General features: G+C 35.2%; 2 protein-coding genes across 2 annotated transcripts in view; both read right to left on the bottom strand.

The window, feature by feature from the left end:
* Positions 1–10293: 10293 nt before the first annotated feature.
* Positions 10294–23659, bottom strand: part of LOC6051236 — a 28161-nt gene continuing 14795 nt past the window's right edge. The window contains exons 2-4 of the mRNA XM_038248357.1: positions 18565–18873; positions 18199–18494; positions 10294–11789 (exon numbers count right to left, since the gene is read on the bottom strand). Coding sequence (XP_038104285.1) covers positions 11157–11789; positions 18199–18494; positions 18565–18873 — 1238 coding nt within the window. The 3' untranslated portion in view covers positions 10294–11156. The remainder of the gene's footprint in view (positions 11790–18198; positions 18495–18564; positions 18874–23659) is intronic.
* On the bottom strand, positions 19842–21784 carry LOC119765137 (40S ribosomal protein S6-like). Its single transcript, XM_038248358.1, has one exon. The coding sequence runs from the start codon at positions 20238–20240 to the stop codon at positions 19983–19985; it is 258 nt and encodes an 85-aa protein (XP_038104286.1). The 5' UTR covers positions 20241–21784; the 3' UTR covers positions 19842–19982.

Genomic DNA, 23659 nt, shown 5'->3' on the forward strand with positions numbered 1-23659 from the left:
TGAAATTTCAATGTACAGCAACTGTGATTTTTAGAAAACTTACGATGGAAAAACAACTGGACAGGTGTATACTGCCCATGTTCGCATAAATGTTCCATATGCAAAAACAGCAAGGTGAGAAAAACGCATTTGAAGTTTGTCCCATACATAAGGTTACGTGTTAAGCGAAAAAACTGGATTTCCTCCTGATTTCTAGAACAAAGTACTGGATGTTATAGGCTCTTTCGAAAGAGCACACGATTTTGAATCAAACTGCATCAAAAACTCGAAATCGATGAAAATGCATATGGGACATTTATGCGATCAGGGGCAGTATAATGAATTTTAAAACGCTGTTTTCATTAAAATGTTGAAACCATGGCTCATAATTTCAATTTTTGATATTTTTTATCAGAGTCAGAGGGACATAAATTTTAAAAAATATGTGCAATGGCCTTACTTTAAAACTTACCCAAGAATATTGAGAGGAAAAAATATAAATGTAAAAAGAGAAACTCTAATTGAACACATTCAATTCATTTTAATTTATTGAAACTACATTTTACCGAGTTTATAGAGCAATTCCATTTGAAACTCAACCTAACAATATTAAATGAACAAATTCTTTTTTTTTTTCATGTTCTGCGACCCAATGTTGATCAAATTTGAATAGTTGATTGCCTTTTAAATAAAAAAGTTTTTTTAAAACAACATTTAATCACCGTCATTTTAGTCCCCATCTTGGATTTAAAAATTCAAAAAAAAACTTTAGATTATCCGATGTTTCGATTAGCCAAAATGAAATGTTTCCAATGCCTGCGAATAATCGAGTCTGGACGGTAATTTCAATTACTTACTTACATATTTATCATACTAGGTCCTCCTTGATGGCCAATTAAATACAGTGACCTACAAAAATGACAAAAATGACTGCGCAGGCTCAACTCGAGGAAAAGCATGAAGTTTTGGGTCCCCAGAATCACGTGCATTTTGAATTTTTCAAAAATAGTTTGTCTAGACCGAGTGGTTTATCTCCAAAGTTTGAATGGAGAATTAGGGCGGTTCGTCGCACTTATTCTTCAAACAAACTTTGGAGAAAAACCATCCGAGCATTGAAATGGTAACTGAAAAGTTGAACTTTTCAGCACTTGTGCGAATAGTAATACTTTTATTTTTTTTATTATTTGAACGATTTATTGACTGAGCTTCTATCGGATGGTGAAGTAAAACGTCGGTCCCGGTTTCTCCTGTCTCGTCAGAGGCGCTGGAGCAGAAATCCCACGTTAGAGGAAGGCCATGCCCCGGGGGGCGTAGTGCCAATAGTTTCGATTTATTGACAAAATACATTAATATTTGACTAAAAATAACACTCAAAGGGTGTTAACCTCGTTGGATAAATGTGCGACTCGTGCTGAAAAAAATCTTCTATTTGCAACTTGTTGCAAAAAATACTATTTTGCAATTCCACTGTGAAACTGTCAACTTTTCCTGTCCTTCTGGAGAAACGAAACGGCCTACTTTTCCCTACCAAAAATAACAGAATGGAAAATTAATACCTTTCAATAACAGTGCTGAAAAGTTCTACTTTTCAGCACTGAAATGGGTGCTGAAAAGTTGAACTTTTCAGCACTTGTTTCGAAAAGTAACATTTTTCAACATTGTTTTGTTTTGAACGATGAATTTATTAAACACATGAATGTTTGACATAAAATTCCATTAAATAAGCGTTTTCGGAATTGCAAAAAATGTTGTAAGCAACTCGTTGCAAAACTTGATTTTTTCAGCACTCGTCGTATTTATCCAACTCGGTAAACCTCGTTGGATAAATGTACAACTCGTGCTGAAAAAATCTTCTTTTTGAAACTTGTGGCATTAACTACTATTTCATACAAAATAGTAGTTTATGCAACAAGTTGCAAAAAGAGGATTTTTTCAGCACGAGTTGTACATTTATCCAGGTTCACCGAGTTGGATAAATACGAAGAGTGCTGAAAAAATCAAGTTTTGCAACGAGTTCCATACAACATTTTTTGCAATTCCAAAAAACACACAGTGAGTGAAATTTTATGTCAAATTTTCATGTAAGTGTTACTTTTCGAAACAAGTGCTGAAAAGTTCTGGAGTTTTTTTTTGAAAAGGTCCTATAAACAAATTTTTCATTTTTTGTTTTTTGAGTGTTTTTGAATTCCCCTGACTCAAGGCGGTTCTAAAAACAACCAAAAAGTAAAAATTTAAAATTTGGTTTATAGGTCCTTTTCAAAAAAAAACTCCAGAGTTCAACTTTTCAGCACCCATTTTAGTGCTGAAAAGTAGAACTTTTCAGCATTTATTTTGAAAAGTGTTGCTATTCGATTCTGTTATTTTTGGTACAGAAAAGAAGGCTATTTCGTCGTTCAAGAATGACAGGAAAAGTGAGTAGTTTCACGACGGAATTGCAAAAATGACTTTTTTGCTATTCCGCTGTGAAACTGTCAACTTTTTCTGTCCTTCTGGAGACACGAAACGGCCTACTTTTCCCTACCAAAAATAACTGAATGGAAAATTAATGCTTCTACTGTTCAGCACTGTAATGGGTGCTGAAAAATTGAGCTTTTCAACACTAGTATCAAAAAGTAACATTTTCAGCTATATAGAACAACGTTTCTGTGATGCGGTTTGCTCGGGTGCTGTAAAATATCTGCAATGATACTAAATTATATTGCACGCATTCCCGGAAACTACACGTGCCAAACCAGTCTCTAGGCGCGTCTTTCGGCGAATGCGTGCTGTCAAATCTCGCATTGCGCGTTTTGTTTTTGTTGATATTCTTCTTCGAAGCACTTGGCATTGTTGCCGGGTACGTTTTTTATTGCACTAAAATTCAGAAAATCTGTTGCCAGCGATGTCAATGGCACATTCTGAAATGCCGCGCGGCGTGTATCGTTGAAAGAAACGGACAATAACATCTGCCCAGACAAAAGACAAATAAATCAAACAATTATGAAGAATAACAATGAACTTTCGGATACTAATTAAGTAAGTTTTTTTTCATTTTATATAAATTGCCTATCTTTATTTACATTTTGATCTTTAGTTTCACTTTGTGTAAGTTTTAAGTAATCGTCATTATTTTGAATTTATCGTTAATAATTTTTCTCTTCTCTTTTTTTTAGTAATTTAGATATTCTGCAATGTTCCTTTTTGGATGCCATATCTTTGTACACTATTTACAAAACGTTCTATAATATTTTTTTGTATAACAAAAAGTATTTGATTTATGTGTTTCTTCCTCATCATCCGATTAACCTAATAGATTCTGTGTGTTCTTTAATTATTCCTATGATTTACTTTCTCTCATATTTACACTATAATTGGTACAAAATTGCACGTTCTGAGTGCGCCCCCTTCGTTTCTCGTCGACTTTAAGTTCCTTTTTTTCTTCTTCGACTCAAAAGGGTTCTACCTATCTCATAAGTTTACCGTTTTCGTTCGATTCCTTCTAGTTTGTTCGTATTTATTTGCTCTCCCTTACAGATATTTGTATAATTTCTTTTTGACACAGAGATTCAGTCACTTTGATTTTTTTTCTTTCTTGTTATTTCCGAGTTTACTGCGTGTTTGAAGTGTGCGAGTTTTTCCGAACCAAAAAAAAAAAAAAAAATGATGCACCACTCGAAGTTGACATTCAATCAATAATTGTTTAAAATTCGTGCGCGAGTCCCAATTGTCATCAGCTTTTCGTCGGAAAAATAAAATCTGTTCCCGTGCCAAAATGAAAAATGACCGCACTCGGTTTTTGGGGATGTTCCGGAGGGGAGGGGGGGAGGGGCCGTCAAAGTTTTCGCAATAAAAGTCCCCGGGAATATAACCGGCCGAAAATCTGCGTTTCTGTTTCATAATGTATCATAAAAATGTCAATGGAGAGGTGATTAATATCGAAACCGGGTGAAAAAGTAGAAAGGGGGATGGGGGTCTTTTTTATTTTCGTATCATGTGCTTGCGAACCTGTCGGAATGGCCACCGTATCTGGCCGCTGTGATGATTTTTGATGACCCTCCGGAGCTGGTCGGGAGTGGTCATTTTCGTGGAAGGTCAACGATTTTTCCACTCCCTGGAGGAAAAGGCTGGATGATGAAACGTATTTATTAAAGATAGACTGGTTCAACTTAATATTTTTTTGATTTATTTTTTAATTGACGGTATGTACACGTATCCTTCCTCCCCTGTTGCAATGATTCTGCGAAATGTGATCGATTCACAGAATCTACTTTGCGTTAAAAGCAAAGCAGTAGGGCTGGCCGCTGTCATTTTTGTTCTGTATGGTACTGTTGAAAAAGGTCGTATCAGCGTTCTCAATGACTACAATAATTATGGACGAAAATTTTACCGTTATGGTTATTTTTTCTTAGTTAAATTGTCGGTTAAAACAGAAATTTTCAAAACTTGTTGATTTAAATTTATTTGAGTCATTTTACAAATATTTTTTTTAATAAACTCCAAACAAAATTGGACCAGACCTCCAAATGCACTTTAATTTTTATCGCCCAACTGCAAACTCGTGGGTGCCATTATATTTTTTATATAAATATATTTTCACTCTGGTTAAAATGAAGCAGACCAGGTGCAAACCCATCGCCATGGGAGACAATTAAATGGAATCAGCCGCGGGGCTTATTTTTTTCTCTCCAGCGCAGATTCCCGGCCACACCCAGGACAATTGGTGATGATTTTTCAGTATAATTTTGCGTTAATTATTCTTTTTTCCCCAAAGGATGGGTAATTTTTATTTTCACGTTTTTTTTGTGTTTGAGGATGATGGCATGCTGTGAACACTTGATTACTGCTCCTCGTAAAATATGCATTTTATTGAAGGGTTAAAATTCTGCTGAATTTGTGCTGAACTTTCCGAGGAACTTCCAAGGCATGCAGATTTCTTGAAAATATGCTTTAAAAATTAATTTAATAAGCTTTCAAAAATTATAAAATCAACATGACGTTTTTAACTGTCTGAATCAAGTTTAACGTTCATAAGCCAGTAAATTTGGAAAACTGCTTTTCTCCCCACAAAGAATAAAAGCTCCCCCGACGAAGACGAAAGACGTGAAATCCTCTCGTCAACCATGACGACGAGTAATATTATTTATTTGATTTACTCCGAAATCGCCTCATTCATTGGACGACGTTGTAGATCCTACTCACTTTGGAATTCCCACCACCACCACCACATCGGTGGAAAGTGTCCTCTCCCAGGCAGGCTCTGGACCTCCCTGAATTGGATATGACAGGTTGATTGATGATGACGGAGATTGGCCACACTGCTAAGTTGGGTTAAGCCTTGGTTGACCATTCTCTCCTCCCCAACCCCCGCTTGTTGCGCGATTTGGGGAAAATTTCTCGGGAAATTTGGTTTGAATCTTAAATTTGAGGTTTTGGCACAGACAAACAGACGCGAATTTCTTTACAAATTTTAAAAATCGTGATTTAACGGTCAGCTTGAATTAATCAGAAACTCACCACTGCACATTTGAATTCACCACCGTTCGACTACACTCGTTTGACAGTTGCTTGAATCTGCTTTTCAACACTATTATTTTTATCCTAAAAAATCGCAAAATAAACAAATTAAACACCAATTACGTTCAACTTGTTGTGTCTCAAGCACGCCCCGGAGTATTGAACCGCCTCCCGTCGAAAATGTGTTTCCAATCGCTTTCGATTCCTTTCCGCCCACGACACTTGCCAAAGTGGACCACTTTTACGAAAGAACCCAGCCAGAACATCAACCGAATCGGTTTTGGAAAACTTTACTGTCTCGTTTTCTACACTCAGTTGTGTGAATTAACGTAAATTAAATATCAAAATTTCAAGTTATCAATTATTTTTCAAAGCTTTTTTTTATTTACTTCAAACAAATAGAAGTAATTATTGATTAATTTAAAATATTCATGGTGGGTTTTTGACCATTTAATCTTGTTAATCTTGTTCAATGCGTAACAAGAGATTTGTATCTGTTTGTCTGTGATTGTGATTCAACTGTCAACTCACCACGACTTTTGTCAATTCACCACAAATCATTTGTATTAGTTTGACAGTTGCAGTTGAAACTGTTCACACAAACATTGCACGCATTTTCAAAATCGCTCTAGTTCGTCACAACGAGAAAGAGTTTTGAGGCCAAAAATTGAATTTAGGAAAATTTTATTCATTTTACGGATGCTGAATTTTTGAGTAGGTTTGATTTCAATTGGTTTAATTTTGTTTTTTCATCCTTGATTTCAATGATTCCTCGAGAATTAAATTCTTAAAATTCACCTTTTTTAGTTTTGGCTGTTTTTAATAGATTCTATTTTACTTTTCTTTTTTTTTACCATCCTTTCTTGATTTTTTTCTTGATTAATTTAAGATTCTTTCTTGATTCTTTGTTAAATCTAAGTCATTTTTTTGTTGGATCTTTAGGCAGATGCAAATATTTTTCAAAATTTTTGTCCCTCGGCTCTGGCCGGGATCGAGATGAGCAAAAAAAATTATAAAATTTAAATCAATTCAGTTGTTTTGCAATCATTAATTTTCAAAAAAATAAAAATTTGGCGAAAACCAAAATGTTAACAAAGAAAAACTTAAACATCGACAATTTTCAAAAAAAATAAAAAGAATTTTAAATCAACTAAAACATGCTTAAAAAGATTTTAAATGCAGGGAAACGCCTTTGAAATTGATTTCAGCTGATTGTGGTTAAATTTCCATTGAAATTTTGATGTTTCTTGAAAAAAATATTTTTTTTTGCTCTCTGATTTTTCGGTTCAACTTTGAAGGGAGAGGGGACAAAAATTTTAAATAAAGTTTGTACCAGCCTTACTATTTTTCAACAAACATTTAAGAATTGATTTAAAAACAATCAAAAATAATTAATAAAGAAACAATCAAGCCCAAGTAACATTTTAGACTTAATCAAAGCTGTCACAACCGCTATAAAACCTATCAGCCAAACCAGCTTAAAACCCAATTAGTCGTAACAGCTTCCCCAGAACCTCGATAATCCTCTGTTAAAACCCAAAAGAACCTCCGCAAAAGGTTGTCACGGTCTATTTATTAAACCTACATAGGAGTTCAAGACTTTACAGCTGAATCCTTACAACCTCCTCAAAGCCTTAATACAAAATTTGTTAAAACCTAGTTAGGAGTTATGGAAAATTGACATTTCATACGTCTTCATACGTCTAATGCCAGACAGATTTTATTCTGACCAAAAATTAGTTTTTGTCTTGCCAAATGATAAAATGGAGATGGTTTGCAGAAATTGCTTGATTTCAGCTGCGGTTAAATAGAGCCAAAAAAAAATCAACTCGCTGAATCAAAAATCTGTTTTTTAACTAAAATTTTTAATTAAATTGTTTTTTGAAAAAAAAACACATTTTTGAACTTTGATGGTTTTATTAGTTATATCCATAATTCAGCATAAATGTTTGTTTTCATCAAATGCTAATCAAATTTATTCCTTTTTCAACTTTTTCTACCAAAATGGCGATCAATCAAACCACGCGTTTAGCGCCATTTTGTGCTATACAATTTGGCCGCGTTGAATGCTTTTAAGGAGCTTACGGTTTTAAGTTAGCTTTGTGCATCCCTTAAGGCAATTCACAGCTACAACACTCTAGGTTTTGAAGAAGCATGAGATAAAACCATTAGGCATGACATTGCCATCGAAGTTTCAGGACTGTCTTAAAACTTTCATAAAACCTTTTTGAAAGCCATTTGGTTTTTATTGCCATCAGGTTTTACGTCCGAGGTATAAAACCTTGTTAGAACCTTTAAATCAGCTCATGCTTATTGGTTGCTGTGAAAGCATAAAACTTATTAGCGATCAAGATGCTTCCATAAAATCTCAATAAAACTAGGTGGTGACTAGTTGGTTTAAAAAAAACTTGGGAGAAAGAATCAAGATAGAATCAAGAAAGAATCAAGAAAATATATGGAAAAAATCAAGAATGAATCAAGAAAAAACTAAGAAAAAAAATCAAGAAATAATCAATCAAGAAAAAATTTAGGAAGAATCAAGAAAGAATCAAGAAAGAATCAAGAAAGAATTAAGAAAGAATCAAGAAAGAATCGAGAAAGAATCAAAAAAGAATCAAGAAAGAATCAAGAAATAATCAAGAAAGAATCAAGAAAGAATCAAGAAAGAATCAAGAAAGAATCAAAAAGAATCAAGAAAGAATCAAGAAATAATCAAGAAAAAATCAAGAAAAAAACCAAGAACTAATAAAAAAAGAATCAAGAAAGAATCACAAAATAATCAAGAAAGAATCAAGAAAAAATCAAAAAAGAATCAAGAAAGAAACAAAAATGAATCAAGAAAGAATCAAGAAAGCATCAAGAAAGAATCAAAAAAGAATCAAGAATGAATCAAGAAAAAATCAAGAAAGAATCAAAAAAGAATCTAAAAAGAATAAAGAAAAAATCAAGAAAGAATCAAGGAATAATCAAAAAAGAATCAAGAAAGAATCTCGAAATAATCAAGAAAGAATCAAGAAAGAATCAAGAAAGAATCAAGAAAGAATCAAGAAAGAATCAAGAAAGAATCAAGAAAGAATCAATAATGAATCTAGAACGAATCAAGAAAGAATCAAGAAAAAAATAAGAAAAAATCAAGAAAGAATCAAGAAAGAATCAAGAAAGAATCAAGAAAGAATCAAGAAAGAATAAAAAAATCAAGAAAGAATAAAAAAATCAAGAAAGAATAAAAAAATCAAGAAAGAATCAAGAAAGAAACAAGAATGAATAAAAAAAATCATGAAAAAATCAAGAAAGAATAAAAAAAAGAGTCAAGAAAGAATGAAAAAAGAATTCAAAAATAATCAAGATAGAATCAACAAAATTCAAAAAAGAAACAAGAAAGCATACAAAAATTATTAAGAAATCAAGGCACACACAACTAAGAATTAAGCATGGACAACAATTTTGTATTTTTTTCGTTCATATTTTCATGATTATTTTTTAATCGTTCTTGTCTTCAACCTTTTTTTTCTGTTTTGGTTCATTTTTATTCTTTTTAATTTTTTTCTTGATATCTTCTTGATTTTTTCTTGATTCTTTTTATCGTTTATTCTTTATTTTTTCCTGATTCTTCCTTGATTTTTTTATTCTTTCTTGATTTTTTCTGGAATCATTCTCCAATATTTTTTTAAATTTTGATTTTTTTCAATATTGTTTTCATTCTAGCACATTTGTAATTTCATCTGTTTCTACAATATCGAGTGTAAGATCTTGAAAATCGATTGAACCAACAAAAAGAACCTCTCCTTTTCCCTTCAAACTCGACGTTCTACCATCAATCAACGTGTGGGCGTGCAAAACGGGACAGATTTTTGATCGAGGTGCTGGTGGTGGTGGTCAAACAACGCTTCCGAAAATGAACATGTGGGACACAAACCTGGCTCACACACAATGGGAAGAAATTGGACGACAGAATGAAAAATTATCTCCCAGTTATGGAAGATGGCGATTTTCTTGAGGGATTGCTGGGGGTTGTTGTGGGAACGGTCTACGGGGACGGGGGAGAAGGAAGGGAGTTTGGGCAAAAAGGTCAATAATGTACAGATAAATGCGAAATGTGGGGCATTTTATACAGGCAAAGAAAGAACGGGGATTTTTCAGCTATTTTTGGAAGGAAGAAGGGACCAATTGAGGTTGAACAATGACTCATAATGCGGTTATGATTTCTAGAAGGAAAGATAATGTTGAATGAACTGTAAAAATATGTTTCAACTTTCAAACAAGTAATGTTTAAGATGCAAGAACAAATTTGTTGATTTCGCTTTCTACTACACCTTAATAAATTGCTTGACTTTTTTCCCCCACCTGCGTGTGTCAACTTCCGGGGTGGTACATCATTAAAGTTTATTCTCCAACAGAAACTGAATTATAACTCTTCGCGTGAAAATCACTTCCAAGCTTCATTACGGTTGTAACACAGACAAACAGACGAAAATCTATTTGAAAATTATTTCTTTTCCATTTAAATGATCCACTTGAATTATTGAATATCCAACCACGGCAATTTTTAATTCACCACAAACCTTTTACTTGTGTTTGGCTGTTCATTGAATCTAATATTTGCTAAAATAAAAAGTTTCACGTCTATTTGTCTGTGGTTGAAAGCTAACCTTCAAACCACTTTCCGTAATCAACTGATTTTCCTTTCAGCTTGTTCGAAGAAATAAGCGCTTCTTGTCGTGAAGTTTGAACCATCGGAACTCATTGCGTCATTTTTTTTTTCGTTTAAATCAAAAATTAAACTTTATTTGCTCTTTCTCGGAAAAATATTTGAACCACAAATATTTTTCCGAGAAAGAGCAAATAAAGTTTAATTTTTGATTTAAACGAAAAAAAAAAATGACGCAATGAGTTCACCCTTTTCAGAAATCAGCTAGTTTGGTTGATTCGTGGATTTTGAAATTGCGAGAGTGTGCTGAACAGACTCGTCCACGTTGGGTTGTGTTTTACAAAAACAAAAAAAAAAAGATTTGGGACATAAAGTACATCTGCGTTGGCTTTTCTTTCCTCTTAGCCGTTGTAGTCTTGATTTGTTGATTTTTTATATATACACCAAAAAAAAGTGAACTTGATTAATATTTACAGCAACCTTAAGTTTGCTTCGGTAATTCATAGACTGGTTCAAGTTTAAGCCTGTTTTCCATTTGAAAAATTTTTCGGGAAAATTTTAATCAGTCTTGAACCACCTTCACCGAAAAAAAAACATAACTAAGTTACATTTTGTACAAAGATTTCAACGACATCCTTCGAAAGGAAATCAAACGTGCACTCAAAATTGAGCATCGATTTTCGACTTGGTTTTTTCTTCAATACTTCACAGCGTTCATATCACAAAATGATATAATTTGGTAAAAACACGTGTTTTTCCTCTTACTTTTCTTCTTCTTCTCATTGACGCTTAGACATCGAACATGGGAGAGAGACTTGCTTTGGAACGAAAAAAATATCTTGTCAAGTTCTTCCACCGTAATTTGTGAACAAGTAACAACGCGCGTCTAATTATTGTGTGAGAGTGAATGTGTGTGAGTGTGTGTGTATTAAAGTCTTGCCTCGTCCTCCGCCTGCTCCTCCCCGTCCTCCTCCTCCCGGTGGTGGCTGGCGGAACCTCACAGGGCCGTATCACCGACCCTGTGAGACTCCTATAGTCATACGGTCGACTCGCGCTTGACCATGAGGGGCGTATCGGCGGACACGTCCTCCTCGGCCAGACAGACCCGTGACCGCGGCTGCTGCTGTTGGTGCTGGTGCTGCTGCTGGTGGTGGTCAAGGAAGCTGGCCCCGGCACCGCCTCCCCGTGGCAGCGTCCCCGCCCCGCCGAGATGTTGCATGGCGATCGTGGAGGGTGGCGGTGGTGGAATCGTGTGTTGACTGCTCGTCACCGAGATGGCCGTCAAGTTGCGCACCCCCGCGATCGTCCCCCCGTACGAGGGCCAATGGTGCGGGGCCATCGAAACGCCCGGCCCTCCGAGGCTCAGCCCGGCCGCCGCTGGATGTCGCGGCAGGGTGCACGTGGACGAGGTGAACGCACTGGGACCGACGCCGTGAGCCATCGACACGTTGGTGACCACCTGGTTCTGGGGGCCGAGGCCCATTCCGCCGCCGTTTCGCAGCGTGCAATAGCCGAGGCTCGCGTGGTTGCCCCCGAGGGTCATGGTCGAGCCCATGAAGTTTTGCTGCTGGGCCTGGGACGCGACCGCCGAGGTCGTGGTCAGCAGCAGCCGGCTCGGGCTGCTCGTGTCGATGGTGGATATGTGCTGGCGGCGACGGATGTACTCCATCTAGGGTTGGGAGAGAAATGAACATTGGTTGTTATATAATATTTTTCGAATGTTTTTAAACGGTGAAGAAGATGATGGTGGTTATGATACACATGATCAATGTGACCAAGGAAACGGTCGAAAAAAAATCAATTATATTTTCACAGTTGCATTTTTGATTATGCAACAACACATTTTCTTTTGGGCCATTTGGACAGTTCAATTTATATAATTTTTCCACGAATTGACTAATCTTCGTATTTGTTGATTTAAAAAAAAAGTAAAAAAAAAAGTAGCAATAAAAATAATTTTGCATCATTAGTTTTTTTTCGATACTAAATGAGCATGTGAGTGTTCAAAATTTGTATCAAAAGAATCGATTTTCGGATCAATTTAGTGTCTTCGGCAAAGTTGTTCAAAAAAATAGGTACACGAAAAAAATTTTTGAGGTTTTTATTTCACTTTTTATCACTTAATTTTAAATTCGCAAAATACTTATCACTCAAATCTTCGAAATATTTAATTTGATTAAAGGACTAAAAAAAATCACCCCTTTGAGTTTTGGATGGTGCAAAATGCAACACCGGAGTAAAAAATAAATAAAAATATTTGATTCATAGAAAAACAAAACAAAAATTCTGACAAAATTTGCATTCGGAATTGACTTTAAACATTTAATGATTTATGCTACACTTTAAGTTTTATGGATATCAAGGGAAATTAGTGATTTCAGTCCATTCAAAAAATTAATCCAATGCTACAAATAATAGAATTAATGTAATTTAATTTTTCAAGTCAAATGCCATTTTTTTAACAAACAAATTGCTTTCTACATATTTCAAATTTTTTTTTTTTTAAAATAGATAAAATCCCTGAAGTCTGATCGATCTTCAATTTGCGGTTAAAAAAAATATAATTTGTTGAACGCCAAAAAGTGTCTTATTTGATTAAAAATACAAACAATAAATTAAACAGTGTTTTCTTAACATTTTTGAATAGATTGTGCTTCTTTTTTCTATGAAAATATAAATTTATACAGCATAAGTTCTCCGATCTTATCATTTTTTTTTGCTCCTCGGTTTTTTGAAAAAAAAAAAAAAATTTAAGGTTGGCCAATATCCAAGCCATTAGCCTTATTAAATTCTGCTCTGTGTTTTCAAAAACCCGCTCGTAGTTTGGCCAAATCAAAAATCCAAGTATGCAGAAGTTATCTACCAAAATGGTACATATGTGTACCTTGAAGGATTTTTAGTTTACCTCAAAAGTTCAATAAGTAGGATTGCCCTGCTAGAAATATCCCTTTTCCAAGAAAATGACGTCAAATCAACTTCTAAAGTAATACAAAGTAGTCTACTTCCGTTCTACCTAACGAATCTGCAATATGATTTTAGTAATTCTCTTTATACTTAATTTTCAAAGTACTTTATAAATCGATTTTGACTACGACATCGTGTTTATTGGAAAATTCTAGCCCAATTTGACCTATATAAGTCCATACTTAAGTTGAAAAATGGCAGTTCTGGAGCAATTCAAAGATTGCTCAAAAATGACCTACCATGCGTCTCCATCAAACAGAAGAATTAACACTAAAAATCAGTATATCTGCAGTTCTCAATATTTCTAGCATGTAGCAAGTGTTTTTGCTGCAAAACGATGCCACTAAATTATTTTATAGCATTCTACCCCATAAAGAATAAAAGATGGCTAATAAATGTTTAAAGAACAAACATGTGTTGTGTCTCAAAACATTAACATTGATAATATTTTGTTTTGAAATCAAACAATTTATTCAAAATAATGACACGTTTTTTCTTCCTCAATCAAAATTTCCACAAACATCAAATAAATATTGCTTACAACAGCATTTTTTCTGCTTTTTCGCAAATAAACTTTTCATTGCATTTCAACAATGCATCTGGAGCGCCGACTTTTGGGGGCATGGGATCTATATCGACTCGACCTCGACTCAGAATCAAATTCTGATCAAACTCGATTATCTCCGGACTGGCTAAACCGATTTGAACCATTTTGGCTTCAATCGATTCGTCTTGGGGTCCCATAAGATCCTTATTTAATATTATGAAGTTTAGAAAAGCACTTCAAAAGTTATGCTGAAAACGATTTTGGCTTAAGTTCAGAAATTGTAAGGATACATATTTTCGAAAATTTGCATAGAACATTCTTTGGAGCACTGAGGTTATGGAGACTTGTTTGGAGAAACCAATGATGCAGCATGGTTTTTTTCAACCTAAGGAAACAATTGACAAACTTTCATTTAAATAAAAACTAAAACGATAATCTAAAACAGATTTTTTTTTAAATTCTTTTACACTTTTAACAAATTTAAAATTTCAGAACGATCGATCGAAAAAAAAAACGTGAAGCTGTAATTTTTTGTTATTAACTTATTCACATTATGAATGGGGTTAGTGAATTTTCACGATTTCGCGGACAGCGTGTAATCCCGTGAAATTTATCAATTTTCATAAATCAATTCATTGAAACAACAGAATTATACATATGGATCGATAAAGACCTTTTTTGCAATTCCGTCGTGAAACTACTTACTTTTCCTGTCATTCTTGAACGATGAAATAGCCTACTTTTCTGTACCAAAAATAACAGAATCGAATAGCAACACTTTTCAAAATAAATGCTGAAAAGTTCTACATTTCAACACTCAAATGGGTGCTGAAAAGTTTAACTTTTCAGCACTTGTTTCGAAACGTAACACTTTTCCAATTTTTTTTGATTAAAACGATTTATTGACAAAATACATGAAAATTTGACATAAATTTTCACTCAGTGCGTGCTTTTTGGAATTGCAAAAAATGTTGTATGAAACTCGTTGCAAAACTTGATTTTTTCAGCACTCTTCGTATTTATCCAACTCGGTGAACCTCGTTGGATAAATGTACGACTCGTGCTGAAAAAATCCTCTTTTTGCAACTTGTTGCATAAACTACTACTCAGTAAATTTTTATTAATTTTCATAAGAAGAATTTTAAGCAAAACAAACATTAACATAAAATTGTGATAGTATTTACTGAGAAGTAAATACTGCGAATAGTTTTTCAATCAAAAAAGACTTTTTAAATCATGTTCACAAAAATCATAAAAGTAAACAAAAATATCAAATCATCAATCATTTGATTCCAGTTATTCTCATACCATTTTTTTTACAAATTTTGACTTTTTGAACCAAATTTGTTACAATTGACTAAACAAGTATACTTTGATAAATTTTTAATGATTACACAGGTATTGTTAAGTTGAATGGATTTATTTTTAGAAATCAATTAAAAGCAGAGATTTAGGCAAAAAAAACATTCAGTATAAACAGTATCTTCCTAAAGACCGTAGGAGCAAGCAATCAGAAAATAAAAAGATGAGATTCAATTCAATTAAAGGAGAGAAAAATATTGAGAAATAGATTGCTATCAGTTTTTCTTTAACAAAATTATATGAGCAATTCTCTACGAAATCGGTCTTTTTTCTTCAATTTTAATTTTTGTATTTTTTAATCCGACTGAAACTTTTTTGGTGCCTTCGGTATGCCCAAAGAAGCCATTTTGCATCATTAGTTTGTCCATATAATTTTCCATACAAATTTGGCAGCTGTCCATACAAAAATGATGTATGAAAATTCAAAAATCTGTATCTTTTGAAGGAATTTTTTGATCGATTTGGTGTCTTCGGCAAAATTGTAGGTATGGATACGGACTACACTGGAAAAAAATGATACACGGTAAAAAAAATTTGGTGATTTTTTTATTTAACTTTTTATCACTAAAATTTGATTTGCAAAAAAAAACTATTTTTATTTTTTTAATTTTTTGATATGTTTTAGAGGACATAAAATGCCAACTTTTCAGAAATTTCCAGGTTGTGCAAAAAATCATTGACCTAGTTATGAATTTTTTAATCAATACTGATTTTTTCAAAAAATCGAAAAATTGGTCGCAAATTTTTTTCAACTTCATATTTCGATGTAAAATCAAATTTGCATTCAAAAAGTACTTTAGTAAAGTTTTGATAAAGTGCACCGTTTTCAAGTTTAATCCATATTTAGGTGAATTTTTTGAAAATAGTTGCAGTTTTTAATTTTTTTTAAATTAGTGCACATTTTGGAAAAAATATTTTTGAAAAGCTGAGAAAATTCTCTATATTTTGCTTCATCGGACTTTGTTGATACGACCTTTAGTTGCTGAGATATTGCAATGCAAAGGTTTAAAAACAGGAAAATTGATGTTTTCTAAGTCTCACCCAACAGCCCACCATTTTTTAATGTCGATATCTCAGTAACTTATGGTCTGATTTTCAATGTTAATATATGAAACATTTGTGAAATTTTCCGATCTTTTCGAAAACATTATTTTCAAAATTTTCAAATCAAGACTAACATTTCAAAAAGGCCAAACGTTCAATATTACGACCTTTTAAAATGTTAGTCTTGATTTGAAAATTTTGAAAATAATGTTTTCGAAAAGATCGGAAAATTTCACAAATGTTTCATATATTGACATTGAAAATCAGACCATAAGTTACTGAGATATCGACATTAAAAAATGGTGGGCTGTTGGGTGAGACTTAGAAAACATCAATTTTCCTGTTTTTAAACCTTTGCATTGCAATATCTCAGCAACTAAAGGTCGTATCAACAAAGTCCGATGAAGCAAAATATAGAGAATTTTCTCAGCTTTTCAAAAATATTTTTTCCAAAATGTGCACTAATTTAAAAAAAATGAAAAACTGCGACTATTTTCAAAAAAGTCACCTAAATATGGATTTAACTTGAAAACGGTGCACTTTATCAAAACTTTACTAAAGTACTTTTTGATTGAATATTTGATTTTACATCGAAATATGAAGTTGAAAAAAATTTGCGACCAATATTTCGATTTTTTGAAAAAAAAAGTATTGATTCAAAAATTCATAACTCGGTCAATGATTTTTTGCACAACCTGGAAATTTCTGAAAAGTTGGCATTTTATGTCCTTTAAAACATATAAAAAAATAAAAAAAATTAAAAATAGTGTTTTTTTGCAAATCAAGTTTTAGTGATAAAAAGTTAAATAAAAAAATCACCAATTTTTTTTACCGTGTATCATTTTTTTCCAGTGTAGTCCGTATCCATACCTACAACTTTGCCGAAGACACAAGTCGATCAAAAATTCCTTCAAAATATAGATTTTGAATTTTCATACATCATTTTTGTATGGACAGCTGCCAAATTTGTATGGAAAATTATATGGACAAACTAATGATGCAAAATGGCTTCTTTGGGCATACCGAAGGCACCAAAAAAGTTTCAGTCGGATTAAAAAATATAAAAAAAAATCGAATGACCTAAATCCTAGAGAACTGCTCATATTATTTCATTCTAAACGTATAATTCAAAAATAAATTAAAAGATATTCAAGATTTGTTTTATTCAAAATAAAATATATAGCATTTTAATCTTAAAAATCATCATCAATTATAAAAAAAAAAATTTTTGTTGGGTTTTGAAATAAGTTTTCAAGATTTCGCTACAGATTAAATAATTTTTTCCTATTGATTTTAAATTAAGTTTTTGAAAAATGAGATGAAAATTACAGAAATATTTTCAACTGGGCAAAATGTCGCAGGAAATTAAAATTCTTCTTTGATAAGAAATTCAATAAATCAGCGAAAACTTAAAAATTGCATGCCATATATTTTACTTTTTTGAAATCTAGCTAAAGTTTGTTACACGTTCAAATTAAATGAAGATTTTTTTTAATTTATTGAAAAAATAATATGTAATGAAGCAAAGAAAGTAGTTTCGGTGATTTCACGCGCCGCAAAATTTCCGTGAAATTTGGTGTTTTGAAGATAAGGTTCCCTTGAAATTTGCAATTTGTCAGCGTGAAAAATAACTAAGCCTTATTATGAAGTTTATTGATAGTAGCAATATTTCAACAATTTATATTTAGTTTAGTTGTAGTACACAAAGAAAATAATTAAAAAAAAGCTCAAATGTGCTTACTTTAATCTCAGAATAAACTGCGTGTTTAGTTTTTGAACTATCTAGAAACAATTCTCTAGCAAAAACTAATTAAAATACCCAAACCAAACTGAATTTTGGCTAGCAGTTGAGATGTGGCTTTAGATTGGAAACACTAGGATTGTGAAAGCTGGTTTGGAATATGATTAATTTACAAGCTCTTATTCAAGTTTGAATTGAAATTTATCATGTGGGGAAATTCTCATCGTTTAAGCAGATTGAAGATTCGGTCCTGTTTCAATCTGAATCGCATAAATTTTACTGCTTCATAAAATAAATTAACATATTTAACTTTCGAGAAAAACTTCCTAGGTGCTCGGTGGTATCACATGATATTCCCCTAATTCAATAGAAAAAAAGAGTCTGAAATGTGTTCTACGGGAAAATAACAGCTCGACTCACCTGATCGTCCGAGTCGATCGTGTCCGGAATCACGTCCGGGTTCTTCTCGTCGCTCTCGTTGCCGTCGTACTCCTTGCTGGCGACGCTCTTGTCGCTCGGACCCGGCGACGACGTCCGCACGGTGGTGCTCTGGTGGTTGTGGTGGCCCGTTTCCTTGTTGCGCCGCCGGGTGGCCCCACCGCAGGGGAACTTGAACGCCAGCACGATGGCACACGACCCGATCAGGATGGCCGCCCCCAGACCGATCGCGATCGAGAGGGTCGGGGTGAGCGGCAGCGGCGATCGGGGACGTTCCGCTGGAGGAGGGAGGAAGAGAAAGGTCAGTTGAGTTGAAAAATTTGAAGCAACGAAAAATATGGTACGAACTTTTCTCCGAGTTCATCTGCTTCTCGGGCAGCCGGAGCGTGGCCGCCGACATCACGTACGGTTCGGATTTGCCCTTGGAGTTGAACGCGTACACCGACAGCTGGTAGACGGCGCTGGGGTGCAAATTGGGCACGGCAAACCGCGGGATGGGGGCCGTGTTGTTGAACCGCACCTCCTGCGTGTGGGTGTCCCGCAGCTCGAGGAAGAAGCTCTGCGCCAGCCCGCCGTTGAAGCCCTCGTAGCAGCGCACGTTCAGCGACGTCATCGACACGTTCGCCAGCGAGCAGTTGTGGACCTGGTCGGGGCGGCCTGGAAAACGAAAGTGCAAACAAAGAATTGAGGTTTGGTGGAAAAATCGACAATGGAAACAAACGGTCTTGGCCCAAACAACCGACTGTTTTACTCGGGGGTCAGGTGGCTTGTTTGCTTTGTCCCACGTGAAGCCAAAAGAAAAAAAGGTTTTCTAAAAGTTGCTGGGAGGGGTTTTTTTGCAGTTCAACAGGCTTATGGACGACAAACTCTCAATCAAACTGAGCTGGGTATACACGCAAAACCGCCAATGCGAATTTTATGAGCATTGGTACCAGAATCTTGAACATCGAATGATCATAAACGATCATGAGAATTCGATGCTCAAAGCGCGTTGACCATCCGATGTTCAACTTGTTTTTCTCTAAACTTGACAGTTGGTTTGATTGTGTGCGTGTCGCCGCCCGCAGCTTTTGGCTGTTTGCACTATTCACCACTGGCGGCGCCACTGTACATTGCTGCGGCTAGGCTAGTACTGCTTTTCACCACTAGGTGGCTTTTTTTTCCCCCCAGGACGCAAACCAAATATGTACGTAAAATATTAATTAAAACATTTTATTTTTATTGCTTCAACACGATAAATAAAACAAATCTAAGCATTGAATATTGAAATCACGCTCATTTAAGTTTTATTTGGTGTTCAAGCAATAAAAAAAATGTTTTGATTCATATTCCTCCTAAGAATATGAGATTAAAAAGCAAGCAGTATTTTGTTTTATTAATATCAAATTGTTATGTTAACTATTGATTTAAGTCTATTCTGCAGAGTGTGGTAGGATTTCTTAACTCTAAATTTTTGTGTCACCATTACGATCAAATTAGATAAACCGCCAGGCCAGGTCACCTCTTTACTTCCTCTGTTTCTCCTCCTTCTTGGCCGCGCTGCCATAACCGATCTGCTCCGTCCTTTTTCACGATATTCTTTTCCTCGGCGACAGCTTTCTTGCCGGCCTCGGACATCCTGACGGTCTTGGCCTCGTCGCGCTTCTTGGCAGCTTCGATCAGTCTTGTCCGTCTCCTTCTCGGATCCCAGTGAGTTGAGCGATTCACGCATCGAAGACAGTCGGGTCCGGCGGCAGATACGCTCCGACGGCGCAGGGCCAGCACTTTCATGTACTCGGTCGTGACGCAACGCTTCTTCTTGACCAGACGATGTCTCTTGCCTTGAAGCACCACCAGCGTGATAAGACGCTGGATTTTGGGCGTTTTGACTTAGCCTTCTTGCCGTCCTCCTCCGGCAGCGGGTACTTCACCACAAACTTGGCCAAGTTGTACAGCTTGCGGATGTTGGTCGCAGGCTTCGGTCCGAGACGGCGCGGCATGGTCGTATCCGTCAGTCCGCGAATCTTCTGACCCTCCCTCAGCATGTTCAACGCCAGCACCGGCAGGTTTGGTCAACGATGCAACAGCGGACCGACTTGCGCTTGTGATCACCGGTTTACCAGCCCACGAAGCCGAGTGGTTGTCACCCGGGCCAGCATTCGTTAGCCGAATTAGTCGTAGAGATTTTCGTCCTGCTTCGAGAGGAGTCGTCAACGTTGCAGCTGTGATCGGGTTGATCTGAAAGTAAATTATAATTTTAGTTCAGCGAGTAGTGAGTAAATGTTCAAGAATGGTCTGATCTTCAATTGGTTTTCCGAGGGTAAGTATTTGTGGGTTGAGTGCTTGGTGTGAATTGCTCGGGAATACTGCGTCAAGGGTAAGGTGCGAGGCAAAGTTCCCGGAAGTTGCCCAAGGGCGTTGTTTCCAAAGAATCACACGCTGCAGGGTTCACTTCACAAGTACATTCTCTACCACATGAACGCATCTGACGAACCTGCCGTGATGGCCAACGGGCGCTGGGAGATCAGTAAAGTCAAGTGTACCTTTTATGCTTGGATCGTTTGCCGCACGTGGACTACTCCCTAAAGCACAGCACCGAGTACTCGGAGGCTACTGTTTGTCCCCCTGCGGCCGATGGAGTTAGGTGGCACCTGGCTGCACCAGAAAAAAGCTCACCTGAAGCATTTCCACCGTAAAAACCGCAGCACGTCATCCTTCTTGGCTTTTTGCACCATTCGAACAACCCAACCCAACAACGGATCTGGCGTGACACCGTATAGTACACGAATTCGCCACAATTCAACGCCTCGTAGTGCAGCCAAATTCCCTCCAGCCGTTTCCACTGGTACGGTGCAGTTTGACTTCCAGCGCAACTCCCAGTGGACGTCGGAACAACGCCGGACAAGACGGAAGATTCGAGCGTACTTGCGTTGATGAGTTGTTTTGTAGCAAACTTCACTGGAACGAAAAATATCGCGTTATCCTGAAACCTGTAAACAAAGCAGACACTTATTTAAACAGTCGGGAATCGGTCAAACTTACCCCGGCCGGCTTTTGTGGGCCAGTTTTTGCTTCAAACTTGGTGTTATTTGCCGATAAAAACTATTTTGAACGCAAATTCACCGTGACTAAAAAAACCGCGCGTGAAAATATCAAAACAAACTGCAATTGTCAAGCGTTAACAAAAACAAGTCTTCGCTATTCGAAGGTTGCAAAAGAAGAAGTTCGCTGTTCAATGAAGCTTCGCATTGAAACACACGCACACTTTGATAATTGTTGTGATGGTGTTAGTGTAAATTTCTAAATCTGACCATTCGATGTACACAGTTGTGAACATCGGATGGGACAAGCCGTTTGAGCATTCAACGTTCACCGGATTTTCTTTGCGTGTACTACAAAATTGACTCCAAATTTCTCTATCAACAAAACCGATCCATCGCGATTTAAAATTCAATGTCCAGATTCTTTTAGATACAGATTCATTTCAGGGTCATTACCCAACATTTGTATGAAACTTAAAAAAAAAATTACGAAAATCGAACAAAATATGACGGAGCAAAGTTTTTTTGCGACCGCACGCACCGATTACTACGATTTTAGATACTCAAATTCATTTTTTTTTTTTAATAAAAAAAAAATTGATCTTTTCGTCAAAATATTTTTTCGCGTACATTACAATTTTGACTCAATACGGCGTATTTTTTATCAGCGAGAAAATATCCGAAAAACAAGATGTGTCAAAAATTGTTGTTTTCAGCACATTTTTTTTAGTCTGTCACAGACACCAAATCAGAAGATCAGAAAACCAGTTTTCAAGTTACATATTTTTGAATATTTTTAACGATGACATTATCGAGGCTCGATAACGAGAATTCAATCGTTATCGTTATTTTGATAATTCTACAGGCGATAATCTTAACGCCGGTAATGGACCATATCATGTTAAATATTCAATGCATTCACCAAGAAAAATTCTGGTGAATTTCAAAGTAAAATATGTACTCAAAATAAATTGTTCACAAAGTCCGTATTTTTTGAAAATATTTTATTTGGTTATGCAATATTGGTATCGAAGCGATTTTTTTATGCTTTATCACATTGATAACTTTGTTTAAGGAAAATACTAAAAGGTTCACAAATTACTTTATTTTCCGAAAGAACTAAAATTTTTATTATTTGCCATATGGGTATTAAACCAAGCGAAATTGTGTATGCTTTTCAGTTTTTTCTGCTATTTTTGTTAAATATAAACTTTTTCACAGAATACCGTATTTTTTAAAAATACTCGAATTGAACATTTTTTAATATGAAGCGAAATTCTGTTTGATTTTTTTTATTAGAGTTTTTTGTAAAATACTAAATTGTTTACAAAATACTGTATTTCATTGTTGGAATTCGAGCGAGAAGAAGGAAAGCATTTCTCGCTCGCGAACGAGGGAGAGAACTTGTAGTACTTTTCTCTTCTCGCTCGCGCTCGCATTTTCGTTCGCGTTCTCGCTCTCGCCGCGAGCGCTCGCGAGCGCCTCGTGCTAGCCGTTCGCCCCAAGCTAGCAATTTGTTTACCAGGCTTATGAATACGAACCAGGCGATGGTATAGAGGTGTAACTTCAATCGCTGTGTTGTTTTTTGTTCGTTTCTAACACGTTCAACTTCTCGCGAACGGGCAATTCTGGCTCGCGAGAAAGCCCGTTCGCGAGCGGAGGAGAGCACGGGCAATCGGTGAGTTTCTCTCGGCAGCTCGAGACTCGGGGCGAGAACTCGAGAGAGAGAAAATTTTCTCGCGAGAGCGCGATAATACCAACACTGCTGTATTTTATCTAAAGTCCTCAATTTTTACAAGTTTGCAATGTGGGTGTCGAACTACGCAAAATTTTGTATGATTGAATGTATGTTTGAAGCAAGTAAAATTTCACTTTGCTTTGAGTACTTTCGAAAAAATACGGTAATTTGTGAAAAATTTCGCATTTCAAAAAAAACTTTGCTAATTTTTTTTTAATTAAGGTATTTTCCAAAAATAACTCTAAAAATGTTAAGGCATACGAAATTTTGCTTCTTTTAAATATTTTGAAAATCAGAGTATTTATGAATAAAACGGTGATTTGTGAAATATTGTGTATTTAAAAAAAAGTTCAATAAATTAAAAAAAAATCATATTAAATTTCAATTCGTTTGTTATCCATATTGCAAATTTAAAAAAAAAATAAAAAAAAAATCCAAAAATACGGTATTATGTGATTTTTTTATACATTTAAAAAAACTCTGATAAATTCAAAAAGCTTACCGAATTGCAATTTGTTTGAAAAAAATAAAATTAAAAGCGTACATAATTTCGCTTCGTTTGATAGCCATGTTGAATATTTTGAAAACTAGAGTATTTTTGAAAACATTCGATGATTTGTAATTTTTTTTATATTTTTCAAAAAAAAAATTAATAAATTTAAAAAGTGTACTGTAATTCAATTCG

Source organism: Culex quinquefasciatus, chromosome 1, assembly GCF_015732765.1.
Source record: "Culex quinquefasciatus strain JHB chromosome 1, VPISU_Cqui_1.0_pri_paternal, whole genome shotgun sequence".
NCBI classification, from domain to species: Eukaryota; Metazoa; Arthropoda; class Insecta; order Diptera; family Culicidae; genus Culex; species Culex quinquefasciatus.